Here is a 15,976-nt window from a genome sequence, read left to right as displayed (position 1 = left end):
AGCCAGTCGGCCAACGTCAAGGTTTGTGTGGGTCTAATATTTGCTCTCTGTGTTGTATAAGCTTGGGCGATCATTTTGACTTTGGTCATGTAAATCATGTTTGTATCTCCACGTCATCGCAACACATTCTTGACAATCAACAATGGCCTTAATACTGTGAAACATGGTAAGATAGCTTCAATTCGACAAACAAAAGTGAGAGATGCTTGAGAATTTGAACAACTATTTATTGTCTTGAAGTATGTAACAAAATAATCGCTATGAATAAAAACAGCATTTTTTTTTTGCTTTGTACAACTAAGGAAATGTTTACAGACAAGCAAAACTAATTGTACAAAAAAATAATGGTAACATTGATACACAGTAACAAAGAAGGTAAAAACAATAAAGAACAGAACATCCTCACGTCAGTGTGCAAACCGTTTATACAGACGGACGTGTGGCCTTTGGTAAGGCAACAGATCCTGATAAATTATTTAAATAGCATTTATCTACAAACACGCACGCACACACACACACACACACACACACAAATCAACCTCTCACAAACAGCGAAGACAATAATTTATCTGCTAAAAACAGCACTGGACATACACGATAGAGCAAAAATGATTTATAAAAAAAAGAAATCTCCCATTTGACTGTTCTTTGTACTGGGGCAGATCATGGGATTGGAAGCTTGTTGTGTCTTTAGGAATGAAATGTCGTCGTATTTACAGCTCATGCTACAGTGGCACTAAGAAGATGAAAAAGTACTTGCTTGTGTTTTTTTTTTTAATCAAATTATACAACAGCTATGAGGTAATATTTGTACATCAAAGATTTCCTTTGTTTTTTCATCTCTCTCTGAAGAAAACGCACACAAGTCACATACACTTCATGCTCATTAGCCCTGTGTGAATAATGCCTGATTCACTTTGATAGACACTTTCCACCTGGATGTACCTGATTTAGAATCAGTTTTCACTGTGATATTGGATGTTTTTCTTTTTCTTCACTTTTTTAAAGCGTTCAAATTTCTTTTGCTGCCTACATTGTAGGCAAGAGTCAATAAATGACATGTATTTACATCATTTCAAATGGAAATCCTCAGAAACTGAGGGAGGAACATCTCTTCTATGACCAAGGTTTTGATGTAACATGGGGAGTATTTTGAAGGGAACACTGGCTTTAGCAATTATCTGTGAAACATAATCCTCATATTTCTTTTTCTTACTGGTTTGATATGGGAAGCTCGTCACGTACCACTCACCCTGAGAGTTGTTGAGTTAACAAGACATCAGCATCAGCAAAGCCTATGATACTTCATAAAGATAGCTGACCTACATTTTATTCTGTCTCTCTTCTCTACAGAGATTCTTAGGTCGATGGGTAAAAGCACTTTTTATCTTCCAGTCTTCCACATACAGTACATTCATGACCACACACATCCATAACATAATGTTGCCCATATTTCTAACCAGCTCTACTCCCAACAGTTTCCTTAAGTCCTCAATAACCAAGAGCCCTAAAAAAATGTTATCGCTGTCTTCATCCTGTGTCCTCAAAAGTTGTGTCATTCAGAATCTACATCCTGGCAGATCTGGTAAAGCAAAGGGAATATATCATCAGTTTTTTTTTTCTTTGGGATGTCCATCCCGAAGGAAAGGTAGATAGGCACACAGGCTGAAGAGGTGAGACAGAAAAAGAGAGAGAGAGAGAGAGAGAGAGAGATGTAAAGGCTTGGAAGTGCATAGTTGTCTATGGGGAGCCGTTCCCGCACAGAGATGAATGAGGTCTTCCAGAGAGCGAGAAAGCAGGTAGAGCTGGAATAAAAAGGTGTTTGTGTCCTACTAGACGGCTTGTTTTATTTTGCCCCAGCTCTCCCTGCTCTCGTAGATGCTAAGGGTGGAGGAGAAGGGGCTCTCTGATCCTCAACTGGCAATCAACCGGTCGGTGCTCTGCCCAAACCAGCTTCAAGTGACCCTGAGGCGGACCACATGCCCCTCGCCTCGTCCGAGTGTGCGTGTCGCAGGAAAAAGAGTTGCGGAGATAAATCGGTCCCTGGACTTTGCATCACAATACGTAAGTTCATACTTTGTACAAAAAAAGGTGCATTCCTCAGAGCTTCCTGCGCCGTGCATTTAAACATCTGTTAAAAGAAGGAGAGACAATAAAAAATGTTGGACGTGGCCTCAATTTTACGAAAAGATCATGAAAAGATCATGAAATGTTTCCCGGGGAAGTACATGTTACATAAATCCTTACCTCTGCATTCATACTTGAGGTCTGAGAAGTATACCATCTCTTGTGAGAAGACAAACAGACCTAGCCTGCCGCCGGCATATGTCTTGTCATAGATGTTACCAGAATCTGCCATGATCTTCTTGCCCTCGTACATCACAACTCTGCAGGAATGAAGGAAAAATGAAAGTTGGTGAGGTCCAAAGCTTGGGATGACGACGTCAAACCCACGTGAAGAGTAAACTTAAATGTGGACTAACTAATATCCTCTGCCCACCTAATGAGTCCTGTTCTCGGTCTGTGGATCAGATGCCATCTGTAGGCGGTGAAGTCTTTCCATCCAACGTTCTTAGGGTCATGCCAGAGAGTGCGGACCTAAAGCATCGGGGGTAATAAACAGCCATGGGTTCATCTTTTCAAATGTCCCGATATTAAAATGATCCACTGAGGTGTATAACCTCCGAAAGTCCACCAAATGTCTTACCTGTCCTGGAGTATTTCCTGTGTGCCAGAGGGCGTTCCTGAGGTGCTCTCCTGGGCCAGTGGTGGAGTTAACCATTTTAATAGACAAGCCTGAGTAGCCCTGGGCCTTGGTGGGTTTGTTCGACCAGTATGTCTGCGTAATCTGCTTCCACATCACCACGTAGAACCGGGAACTGGACTGGTAGCCGAACACAAAGCCGGCGTAATCATCATCCCTCTCTGTGTTGATGAAGAAAGTCCCACTGAAGTCCACTGAATTGAACTCGTGGTAACCTGAATGAACAATACATGTCAGAGGCCAGATTTTCAGAGCTATGTATGCTCTTTAGGTGAAATTTTGTACACAAAATATCACAACATATTCTTTTTACTTACCAACAGCGATGCCAGGGTCGCAGTTGACAGTCTGCACCAGCTCTTTGCCCTGATGGCGGACGACCCAGTTAGGATCAATCTGCGAGGTGCCTTTAGGGTCAAGAGGAACCATCTGGAACTGGCGGAAGTCCGTCTCACTAATGTCGAAGTTCTCTGGGCACACGTCGTAGATGTCAGGAACGTTGTCTTGGTCAAAGTCGTCTTTGCAAGCATCTCCACGGCCATCACCTGAAAAATATGCGTCGCATTTTCATTATGAATTGGCAACTGAGGTTTTTCAAATATCTCTCGATACCGTCCTTTAGGGCTGAAACATGGCCCATTGTGCTCACCATCAGCGTCCAGCTGGTCAGGGTTGAAGGCCAGTCTGCAGTTGTCCTTGTCGTCGGGGATGCCGTCGTTGTCGTCATCGTGGTCACAGGCGTCTCCCTTGCCATCCTTGTCATGGTCAGCCTGGTTGGCATTCGGGATGTACGGACAGTTGTCCAGGTTGTTCTGGTGTCCGTCTTCATCGATGTCCTGGTTGCTGTCACACTTGTCTCCCACGCGGTCGTCATCTGAATCCACCTGCAATGGTGCAATGCTTTGATGTCAGACTCGTGACTTGTATGGATTAAGGGGACAATGAAGTCTTAGCAATGCTAACACAGGCGATTACATTCCACTTTGTTTATTGTCATTCACTGCAGTGTTTCCTGCTGCCTTTGTCCTGTCATCTCTCCTCTCCTGCTTTCATTACGGACTTGTCCTGAGGCGGGAATCACTCTGCAACTTGTAAAGCAGCCAAGCTCAATTTGTCTCAGATCTGTCAGCAGGTTTTAGCTATTGAAAATCAAACATCTCTCTTCGAGACTCTGTTGCACCTCCAGCTTCTGTAGTGAAGGGAGAAGGCATGCTAGCCCTGCTTGGCGGTGCTGGACACACCTTGCTGCATTCAGAAAGAACAGGTATACAAGAGGAAGGAGATGAAGGGTGGGTTGTGAGGATCTGGCTCGCCGTGTAGAATCCTAATTCTGCTGCCACAACTTTTGAAGAGGGAATTTGTTTTGTTGCTGTTTTTGTAATCTTTGGCGCAGCATGTCACATTGCTGTGTCCCTGCCTGGACGTGTCTTTTTTGGCCTTTAATTGCATTGCGCAATTCACTGACAATCTCAATACAATCTTTAAAGACCACATCAGTGTAGCTGTAGACTAGCCCCTCCTTCCCCTGTCCTTTTCTTTTTTACATTGCTTGAGTCCCGTTGTTAAACGCATTCCTATTTCTCAGTGTAGCATAGCACAGGTGGACTGAGCAGGCCCATGGTGCGCAGACAGAGCATGCACACAGCCCAGGGCCAGCCCATTCCTCTGTAATATGCAGCCTCGGGCCTCTTCTCTCACATTAGTCAATGGGCCATTGAAAAGAGCCCTAGACCCCCGCCACGCCTTATTGAACTGATGTGCCCTTGAGCTGCATACAGGATTTACTCCACCTTTACATGGCGTGATAAAGCTTAGACAGCTACACAGGGCTAATCACTGAGGCTCTGTCTCAATTGAAAGACAGATATATGCTGAGCTACAGAGAAAGGCAGGGAGATGAATGTGGATTATTGTTGGTGGGTGAGGTGGAAGGAAATGGGGAAGGGCGGTGTGTGTGTGTGTGTGTGTGTGTGTGTGTGTGTGTGTCCACACACCTGATCAGGATTATGTTCCAGCGGGCAGTTATCGCACATGTCTCCCACTCCGTCCAGATCTGTGTCTCTTTGGTCGACATTGTACACATAAGGGCAGTTGTCCTTTTCATTCAGTATGCCTGTGGAATTAATGGAAAATGATGATATGAAAAGCCACAACATGAGGACAGAATATGACTAAAAGTATGAGCTCACTTCAGCACAGATATAAAGATGGGGATTTCCAGAGGTCTATTAAACTTTCCAGTCCTCACCATCTCCATCAATGTCCACAGCGCAGGCGTCTCCCTCTCCATTGTTGTCGGTGTCTGTTTGGTCTGGGTTACTATTGTAGGGGCAGTTATCACAGCGGTCACCCACGTCATCGCGGTCGTAGTCATACTGCCTGGGGTTGTACACGAATGGACAGTTGTCCTGTTTCACAAAGACAAAGACAAAGGGCAAGACAAAGAGTTTAGGATGGCTTTTCAGGTGCAAAGCTGGTCATTTGCCATCTGAGCCTGAGTGGATATCTTTTTACAAGGAGGGAGGAATCCAGGATCAAAAGGATCTATATTTTTAGGCTCTGTCCCAAATCTAATGTTGGAATTAGCAAACACACGGTGCAGCTCCTTTACTTCTCTGTTGGAATTTTAGGTTTTGGCTTCGTCCTCAGAGAAACATTTGTTTTCCCGCCTCCCCTCCCCGTCTCCCTCTCCACCGGCCTTGTTATTAGACAGCATGATGAATGCAAAAATCGCAGGACACACACACATGCTACTGCTATGGCCATATGTGGAGACTTTTATGTACCCGATCATCAGGAATGCCATCATTGTCATCATCACTGTCACAAGCATCTCCAACGCCGTCCTTATCGTAATCTTCCTGTCCAGAGTTGGGGAGGTTGGGACAGTTGTCCTGAATAACAGAAAACACAGTCAGACAGTCAAAGATGAGAACAAACATACAAGTAATATGACTTTTACTCTGCTAAGACAGTGATTTCTGAAGTGCCTTGGCTTTACGGAACATAATACTGCCTCGCTGCTTTACCACGAATTACCTTTTTGCAGTGGTAGGTGGCGTTCTCCACACAAACCAAGTTAGCATTGGGCCATCCATCCAGATCGGTGTCTTCTCCACAGATATGGCCGTTGCCAGCATAGCCTGGCCTGCACTCGCAGCGGTACATGGGATCGGCAAAGTGTCCGAGGTAGTTACAGCGGGCGTTTTTGTTGCAGTCATGGCTTCCATCGAGGCAGGGATTACGAGCCGTGCAAACCTGGAGAGGGAATGAGGGATGCACAGCTTGAATGATCAGTGATTCGACTGGCACGTCCCTGGAGACACAAGTGTAGTTGTAGCAGTTATTGTCTGTTGTCAACATGTTATTATAATAGTATATGACCTATTTCTTTTGGCCAGAGCCTTTGCATTTTGCCGTTCCCTAATTGGCTGCTTGACACAAAGACAAGACAGCACTTGCCTGTTTCTTAGCGGCAGCCTGCTCCACACCTCTGCCGAACGGTTGGGGTCCAGAGTAACGAGGAGGGCAGGGCAGACAGTTGTAGCCAGGATCGGTGTTCTCACAGCGGTGCACACCATTGAACACAAAGCAAGCATCTGGGACCTCCTTGCACTGTTTTAAGATAAAAAGAACAACTGTTGAAATAATTCAGACTCGGTAGATGTTGAAACAGGCATTAAACTATGTTTGTGCCTGACAAATTCATCGTACAAGGTCTAAGGAATTGTTTACCTCATCTACATCTTTACACTTGATACCATTGCCAGCGTAGCCAGCGGGACACTTTCCACACTTCCAGGAACCATCAGGGAAACTGATGCACTTGGCTCCAGCAAAGCAAGGGTTAGACAGGCACCCATCTGAAAACAGCAATGTTATCCCATGACCAAGACATCATCGGCAACATCAAAGGTGTCATGCTGACGTAACATTGTCTTTTAATCACGTGAATCCCTTTCCAGTAATGATCTCATTGTGAAGGAGGATCTTGGTGTATAAAAAAACATCACTCGATAATTAAAACTAAAAGTCCCCGCCCCAAAAAAACAACAGTAATATAATCAATTACAGCGCAGTAAAAAAAAAAGAAGGCATTTAGCACGAAATTCAATTTTAGAAGCTCTGTTATTGATTAAAATGCCTCACCAATTGGACAGGCTTTCTTGTTGCATATCTGGGTGTCTTTGGCATGACCGACACACTCTTTGCCACCGTATTTCGCTGCGGGGTCGTTGCACAAGCGTTTACGAGTTTGGACACCAGTTCCACAGGAAAGAGTGCAGGTATCCCATGGTGACCAGGGTCCCCAGTTGCCATTGACTAAGGGAGGCGAGAGGAAAACAGGATCGACTTCTATACTTGCGGATGTACAACACACAAATGCAAGCAAAGAATATGAGACGGTGAGACTCACTGGGGCACGGAGATTTCTGACACTTCTCGGTTTGCCGGCCCTCTCCCTCACAGTCCTTGCCTCCAAGCTGAGGGGTGGGGGAGTTGCAGAGGCGGATACGGGTTATGACACCAGCACCACAGGTGACGGAGCAGGATGACCAGGGTGACCAATAGCTCCAGCTGCCGTCCTGCTTGACTGAAGGCAGCGAGTGAAAGGTCAGAGGTCAGTTATCAGGAAGCAAAGCGATTGGACCACAGTGACAGTCTATCATACATTATGACTCACAGATGATGACTCGAGGTTATCTCACAGATAACTACTTATACTGTAGATTAGAATGGCTGCTCGACATGGTCTGCGTACTCGTTTGCGTATTGGTTGATGGGTGAGTGTATGTCGTGTTGACTCACATCGCTTGTCGCACTCCTGGTGGTAGCAGTCGCGGGTCTGCACAGAGGTGCCCTCGCAGTTGTTATTGATACGGTCGCAAGAGCGCCCGCGCTGCTGGATGCCCCGCCCACACGACACGGAACAATGGGTCCATTCAGACCACGGCGACCAGCCGTCTTCTGCATAGTCGCTCGCTGAGCAGGAGGGTGAGGGAGAGAGTATGAGAGAGAGAGGGGAAGAGGCAGATAATAAAAGAGCTATTCCGGCAAGGCAGCATCCCCCCCCTCACAAACACCCGCAAGCCTAAATGAGGAGGGAAAGCTGTTAAAGCGGAGGGCTAATAGTGTGGATTTAGCTGGGACTTGGACAGATAGAAGGCCGTCTGTTGAGAAGGAGGGTAGAGACTAACATACCGAGAGAAGCTAGAGAAACAGAAAGGCCACTGTCCTCAGCACAGGGATGCCCCATTGGCTTATGTTTTCCTAAAGCGGAAACAGATTTCTCAAACACGGCCCAGGGTGTGTAATGACTTCAACAAGTGGCTGAGGTCTGGATGAATGCAGCTCCCCCTGTTTATTTAGGTTTTAGGGAAGCACTGCAGCCAAGCCTGCATAGGTATGAAGAACATGTCACTTTTCCTCATGTAGAAGATGGCTGCACTAAACAGCCAACCATTTTCCATCCCGCTTTAACCAATTTGGCAAATTACAGCCATTTCAAAAGATATTTCAGAGCACAAAGCGCCAATGTTCCAAACACATAAGCACCCTTTCACTTACTCGGATGTTATTGCTGTTAAATCATCACTAAAGTTAACATGTTTTCTCTTGGACAGAAACCTTTACATCGAGGGAAATATTTGTGGCTTTTTGGTTTCTATGGCAAATGACATAAAAACGTCTCACTCTGTGAATAGTGCTGTGTTGGCTGAAATATATATGTATACGTTCTGGCTTTAAAGTGCCATTGATACAGGAGCTTACAGTGAAGGTTTACATAAGCGTAATTGCAGTGTACTTATAGCGATGCAGATTCTAACAATTGGACAGAAATGCTTACGTGTTCCACAGCGTGGGCAGCACTCTCCATCAGGAACAGTCGCATTAGCACAGGGGATCAGGGGGCAGGAGATCTTGCGGCACACAGTAGCAGAGTTCTGCACAAGCACAGAGATCAAATGTATGATTGAACACGTCCTCAAATATATAAATCGATATCACGCCAATGTTGCTGCAATTTTCTTCCAAATTCTGTCCAGGTGCTGGGTTAAATCCCCGCTACAGAACTGTGTCACTGATTTGGAGTTGGTTGTCTTAGTTGTATGGAGACCACAGCAGACAACCACCTGCCCACTGGGTCAGGGGAGGGTGGGAATGAGGCCAAAGTCCTAATAATGGAAGTCAGTTTCGCTGAAGAGCCGGACTGGACTGAGCCCCAAACAAGTAAAGCCAGCCTGCCAGCACAACCTGTGTGGGTGCACTGTGAGTTACTCAGGGATAACCTGAGCCTCTAACTATGCATGCTAATGTGATCCCTCCTGGATCTGATCACTGGCTGGGAAGAAAAGGGGAAAATGGGGACAACTCGTGTTTAGAAGAGGAAATGAGGAAATAAATCGTATTGATGAAATGCAGGACTCCTCCTTGCCAAGTGTTTTTGCACCTCAACGGTTCTTTCGAAATATCAGAGCCAAGGTCTTGTTCCTAATTACAATGCATCACTTAAAGTCTGGTCAAGTCCCTGTAGGCCACACTCAAGTTGAACTTCTGTCAACAGACCTCTCATTACAACAGTAAAGGCTGCTGGCCTTCTGACAGGCCTTCACACTACTAATTACTGACCGGATCCGTTGGGTTGTGGTAAGTGTGTGTTTGTGTGTATGGAGTGCACGCCCTCACACGCGTGTTTAAGTACTTAAGAGACAATATACACGCTGGAGATCTCACCTGACAAGTGCACTCGGTGCAGTCATCGACGGTCCACTCGTCTCTGTTCCTGTGCACGATGCCGTTGTGGAGGCAGACGCCGATGCGGTTCTTAATCAGGTTGTTCTCATCCGTCTGGGAGGGAGGTGTAGGAGAAACAGACAAAACACAGATATGGTATATTGATTAAAAACTACCTTTCTCTTAAATATGTCTGTATAATAAAGATATTTTTCAACTTAAGAGTTGTTTCATGTGCTTATAAAAACAGGTAAAAGAGGAGCATAATGATGTCGTTCAAGGTTTTAGCGTTTTTAACTTTGTGCAGGCCATCACTGAAGAGTGTATAGAGCTATTCATCACAAGATGCATTATGCCTCAACAGGCTCCTTTGTTTTCTAAGCACTACAAGTCTCCTTAACCCCATTTGATTAACAATAAATAGGATTTTACAGCGCAACATCTGACCAATAGAGTTACCACATCTCCGTAGGCCAATATAAAGTATCTGTCGAAAATGATTTCGCTGGACAACTGTACAGGTGAATGTAACACAGAAACAAGACACATCTAACAAACACAATCAAAGGCAGACCCCAGACGGTCTGGTGGGTTTCCTCCTTACCATCTGGCGGAGTTCACTGGACAGCTCCTTCACCACCACACCGAGGCCCTTCAGCTCCTTAAACATGCTGACCAGGTCCTCACAGGAGAAGCCACAGATCATCTGCACGTCTTCACCAGGGCAAAAGCACAGGGAGGAAGGTCATTCATTGGCAATGAAATAAATAAATAAAAATTCTCATTCCTAGTCTAGTATAGTCAGTCTCTGGTTGGACTCGAATCAACAGACATGAGCCAGTAAAACAGTGCACATGTCAGTCGTACCTTTAGTCTTGTGTCCAGTGTATTCTGTTCTGATGGCTGAGGAGCCATTGAGGTTCTCCAGGATCATGGAGTCAGTCGTCGCTGAAAGAAGATAAGTAAATAAATCAAACCACATAGTTGTACATTCATCGTTATGGTTGACTTATTGGTGAGGGAGCATATTGAATGTTACACATCCCACACATACATAAATCCTTTTGAAAAGTAATAAGTCAGCACAGCCCAGACTTTGAGACCACAGTACCCTGAGGATATATGTAAAGTGGCATTCCTGTGTGATAAGTGTAACAGCTTCCCATTTAGGGTTTGTATGTAGAAATCAGCAAGCACATTAAGTACTCAATTCTTTGATAAGGACTTGGACTTGGCAGTACATGAAGCAGATGAGCGATGAGTAAAAACACAGGATGTCTGATTACTTACAGGTTTGGCATCCTTTGTTGCGGAGGACGGCCTCCAGTGATGCTCCAAACACAAACCTCACGTTTTGCAGGACCCCCTGCAAGTATTGATGTTCAGTTTAGGCTATCATCCGGAACATCAGCAAATAAAACCGCTTTTCTTTTTCATCTGTCTTAATCAAACAATCAAGCCCTGCCATACAATAGCTTTTACGCTTTACCAAAGTTTTGAACAAAAACTCTCCGCTGACGACATGAATTAAAAAAGAGACGTGATGCCTCGGTGAAAAAAAAAAAAAACCAATTTCCTAATTTAAAACTAAATCTCCCGTCTACACGGGCGCGTGCTCTCACCATGAACCTGTCCCTCACGGCTCCCTTGCCGATCCTGAGCTGCGCGCTGTCTGGGGTCTCCAGCGTCAGGATGCTCTGGATGGGCGCATCCAGCTCGGCGGTGTTCACCTCCTCGCATCCCGCGTACAGCTGCGCCCGGTCCTCCTGCACGAACAGCGTGATATTCTTCCAGTGGCCAGTAGCCAGATCCACATCTTCGATGGAAACCACCTGCTGCTTGTTCTCGGTGGAGAAAACGATGTCCAAGGTGTTCGCCTTCCCGTTGGAGACGATCTCGAACACGGGTCCGGAGCCGTCCCGCTTCTCCACGGTCAGGAGGCTGCCCCGGGTCCGTTTGGCCTGCTTGAAGTTGAGCAGCAGGAGGAATCCCCTCTCCGCGTGGATGGAATCGATCAGGTCCCGAAAGGCGCTCTCGGAGACCGGGGGGATCAGGTCCGGGTTGAGGATCTTGTAGGCGGGGCTGTACGGGTCGTCTCCTTTCACCAGGGTGACCCCGTGGTTCTTCCTCGGGACTTGGACGTGCTCAAACAAGTCAAACACGCTATTGTCGTCTCGACTCTCTGCGGGTGAATAATAATAAGCAGTCAGCCTTTGTTTGGCAGTGGCCTGGATGTCTGTTGTTTTCAGGTTCAACACACTGCGAACTTTAAAAAAAAAAATCACACCAGACTATCATAATAATAAATGATAGCTTCCTGTCTGAAAAGATAATTCATATTCTGAAAAGTTCAAGTTGAATCACTCATTTCCGCCAAACTCACCTGCGACTCGCGCGCTCTCGCAGGTCCAAAGCATCAACAGCAAAAATATTCCTGTCAACTTCATTGTGAAGCGCCAACCTGCTCCCTGTGACAAATAACAACAACAAAAACCTTCAAAAAAGTACCATTCATAAAATCACTGTCAGACAAAGTCAGTGTGCAACAGGTTGAAAATAAATAAATGAATTGAGTCGGTCATGAATCAATAATAAATGCCACTGCAGCTGCAGAAATAGTCCCATTCCTTAGAATATTTGCCACTCACCTGCTTCACGAAATCAGCAGAGCAGAAGTGATAAAATCCTGCAAATTATTTAGAAAATCCAGCAATAATCCTCAGGAATGAATTGATGGCGAGTTATTTAAAAATATAAAAGTTCCACCGACAAAAGAAGGGAAATAATCAAATATTGCGTGTTTTTTTTCTTCTTGATTGCAAACTTGTCCTTGCTGGTATCGGCTGCTAAAAAACTCCCTTTTAAGCCGAGGGGGACAAAGTGCTATTTAAATAGTTTGATGCCATTCCTAAGAAGTGGCCTCGTCCAATCACGGTGAGGAGAGAAAAAGGGACGAGCTTATCCTCTTAGCTCAGAGAGAGAGAGAGAGAGCGAGAGAGAGAGAGAGAGAGAGAGAGAGAGAGAGAGAGAGAGAGAGAGAGAGAGAGAGAGAGAGAGAGATGAAAAAACGTTTTGGGACCAACTTCAGTGTGTTGCTCTCAGACTTGTAATGGACCAGTGTTTCCTCTGACAGCGTCCATCCATCAGTCTTCTGAGGCATTTCCATCTCAGAGATTCCCATCAGCAGACTGCAAACTATTGTTGTGGTTTTATTCCACAGGTGTCTCTCTGGCATGCAAAGTAAAAATATCTTTAAAAAATGTACCATTATTATTATAGAGCCATTATGGTGTCAGGCATAGTGCTTGATAATATTATAAGAATGTTGCAGCAACTTATATTTGTTATTTCAATGTTTTTCATTATTTCGTGTGGTGCAATTTATGTTTCAAGAAACATTCTATCAGATATGTGTGTGTGTGTGTTTACTATTTTCTCGTGTTCTTAAATAAACTATGGAATAACTCCGTATTGTTCAGACAATTTAAAGAAAAGTGTCTTTCATGTCAAATACGTCTGACAGTAGTGAGTTTCACTATTGATTTTCTGGTATTATCCTCAGCTTGTTGCAGTTCCAGCTCCAACCGCTAGGAGCCGACGTGAGTTCACTGGAGAGGTGACCTGAGGCAGTTACTGCTGCAGCACACCTGAACTGACTGACTTTCACATTTTCAACTGTTCTTGTTGAGTTTTTTTGGACAAAATCAAAACCATCATGTTGTAAGTCTTTGACAACTGTGAAAGTGGAAGGAACTCGTGCAGAGTACGCTGATTATGTGTTATTGAGCAAGGCACTCCATTTATGCCATTTTAGAAGAAGACAAAAAAATCCAACAGGACATAATGTAGTGAAACTGAAGCATGTGGCAAAGCAGTGATACATGAATAAATACAAATCAGACACACATGTAACAGAAAATGTCAAATTCAATACATAATGAGGCAAAAAGTTATTTTCAAGTAGGGACTTAAAGATGCCGCCTTCTTTGTCATTCTCACTTTAGCCCCAGCCTCACATTATCAGGCCACACACTTGCTCATTCAGTGTTTTGAAGTAAAGGTTTGTGTTCCTGATTTTTCCACAGATATTTCAGTCCAATCACAGCACATGTCTGCTCAGAACCATGTCACATGTTTCAAGAGCAATTTTCAAACGAGCATCAATTTAAAACATGGCAGTATTAGTCAGCGATGTATTAGTGTTGCAACACTTGAGTGAAGGCAACTCTTCCATAGTTCTGGATGTCAGATTTGACTTAGTTTGTGCTGCCGCTTCAAATTTATGTTGCAGGATCATCTAAGCCAAACACTGACTAAGCTGTTTATACTGACTTGGGAAATCACTGTTTATGGTGTACAGGGAGAATTTACTTGATGGTGACATGGATTCATTTCCAATTTATTTATCTTTAGTGCTTCCCCCCTGAAGCATTAGGAAAATGTTTGTAAATTTGTACACAATATGAAGCCAATAGCAGTCACGCTGTGGTTCTCTTGCAGTTGCATTCATTTCTGTCACTTTATTCTCTTGTCCACTTTTCAATCAGGATGCAAATGGGGTCCTGAGGTCAGAGCTGAGCTGACTCCCTTGGTCAGAGTCTCCATCTCCGATCGGGTCCCTTGATGGAGACTGTAGGTAGCTTATCTCAGCCTGTGGAATATACACTGTCAATGCCTCAGGTGCCCGGACAGTTGTCTTGTAGTGTAACATAAAAATATGAAACGATACAGTTTTTCTGTCAGGTTGGGAAGGCGTCAACCTGAGAGAGCAAATGGGCCGAGTCGTGTTTGAGTGATGCACAATTTGGGAGTTTGTTTAAGCTCTTTCAAGACTCTTGTTGGTGTTGGGTTGTTATGTATAAGCTCAGCCTGTGAAGAAGAAAGCACATGCTCAGGAAAATAATGTGCTGCTGTTTTTGGCCAGAGAAAATCAAAACAAAAGGATCAAGGAGAAAGTTGTACGCACATGCTGCCAGTCTGCCACACGCATTCACTAAAGTCTGCCGGTGTATGTGAGCAATGAGCATGCATGCCACGCATCTTCTTCTCTTTACCTTTCTTTCCTGTTTTTGCTACATGACCAAAAGGAGGAGAGGAGAAGTGGAATGGAAGAGTGGAGAGACAAGGAAATAAGAGAAGGATAAACTGGGGAAATGAGAAGAGAAGATGAGAGGAGGAACAAGAAAGGAAGAAAATTAGATACGAGGAAGGAAGAAGCAAGGAAAGTAGAGGAGTAATGAGGAGAGGAGAAGATGGGAGAATCAAGATGAAGAGATTTTAAAACAAGATACGGAGTGGAGAAACGGAGGAAATGAAAAACAAGGAAGGAGGAGGAAAGAGGAGAGGAGGAACAAAGAACAAAGAGGAGTAACAAGGAGAGGAGAGGACAGGAGAAGCAAAGAGATGAGAGGATAGATACATAAGGAAAGTAGGAGAAACAAAGAGAGGAAATGAGAAACAAGAAAAGGAGAATCCTGTAAAATAATTGAGAAACTGGAAAAGAGAGGAGGAACAAGGAAACAAGCAGGGAAATGAGGAGAGGAAACATAAACAAGAGGAGTAACAAATTAAGTGGAGCAATGATGAGGAGAGGGAAAACAGAGAAAAAAAGAGAGGAGAACCAAGGACATGACATGTATAACAAGGAAAGTGTCACGGGAGTTCACAGATAGGACCCAAACGCAAGACCACAGGAGACAGAAGTGAATGTTAATCAGGTTTTATTTAGACAGGTGGGTTGCTGGTGTGGAGCCCGTGGTCCGACACCCGAGCGGCAGATCGACGGTGTGAGGCCCGTGGCTCGACACTGGAGGGCTGGTGAGTTGACGGCGTGAAGTCCCGTGGCTCGATACTGGAGTCGACAGAGTGTAATCCGTAGACCACAAGGAGGGCAGAGCGGCGGAGTGTATCCACAAACACAAGGAGGGCAGAGGATGCCACGGGGTTTCAGCGGGTTAAAGACGGTACGACCTGACACTCCCAGACTGCAGGGCCAGAGCTTATGTAGTGGCAGGATACTCATTAAGGGGCCCTGAGTCTGGTGTGTCAGGCTGCAGGAGGTGATCGGCTTGAGTGTCCTCAGCTGTGCACGATTAAGGGTGCGGCCATGGGAGGTGTCTGGAGGCAGACAGGGATCCTGGATCCTGACAGTACCCCCCCTTTAAGGAACGGATTCCAGACGTAAAACAAGACACAACACAGGGCGGGTGGAGGGGGTCCGGAGGAGGGATGTCCCCACAGCTACAAGGCCGACTAGGGTGGGCGGCGGGGGTCCGGAGGAGGGGTGACCGGATCTGACCGGCCACGGGGCCGCCGAAGAGCGTCGGCCACCGGTGCTCCGGCGGACGACCGGGAGGGCAGAAGGGCTCCGGACACGAGTGCTCCGGCGGACGGCCGGGCGGGTGGAAGGGCTCTGGAGAATAGGATGCTGGTGCAGCAGTGGCAGGTACTGGAGGTCTCTGCTGCTCCGCGACGGCA

General features: G+C 45.5%; 1 protein-coding gene across 1 annotated transcript; it reads right to left on the bottom strand.

The window, feature by feature from the left end:
- Window positions 1-229: 229 nt before the first annotated feature.
- thbs1b (thrombospondin 1b) lies at window positions 230-12,222 on the bottom strand. The gene is made up of 23 exons (XM_079291068.1): window positions 12,148-12,222; window positions 11,883-11,967; window positions 11,122-11,681; window positions 10,790-10,865; window positions 10,367-10,447; window positions 10,104-10,213; window positions 9,500-9,613; window positions 8,613-8,709; window positions 7,574-7,747; window positions 7,182-7,358; window positions 6,914-7,087; window positions 6,500-6,627; window positions 6,227-6,379; window positions 5,804-6,022; window positions 5,551-5,658; window positions 5,013-5,172; window positions 4,759-4,877; window positions 3,414-3,648; window positions 3,082-3,309; window positions 2,708-2,979; window positions 2,501-2,598; window positions 2,248-2,387; window positions 230-2,131 (listed from the first exon to the last, which is right to left on the bottom strand). Exons 2-23 carry the CDS (start codon window positions 11,944-11,946, stop codon window positions 2,124-2,126), a joined length of 3,495 nt encoding a protein of 1,164 aa, XP_079147194.1. The 5' UTR covers window positions 11,947-11,967; window positions 12,148-12,222; the 3' UTR covers window positions 230-2,123.
- Window positions 12,223-15,976: the final 3,754 nt, after the last annotated feature.

The sequence above is a fragment of the Melanostigma gelatinosum genome (genome assembly GCF_949748355.1).
Source record: "Melanostigma gelatinosum genome assembly, chromosome: 19".
Lineage (NCBI taxonomy): Eukaryota > Metazoa > Chordata > Actinopteri > Perciformes > Zoarcidae > Melanostigma > Melanostigma gelatinosum.
Note: the sequence above shows the minus strand (reverse complement) of the source record. Positions and strands in the feature narration are given on the sequence as shown.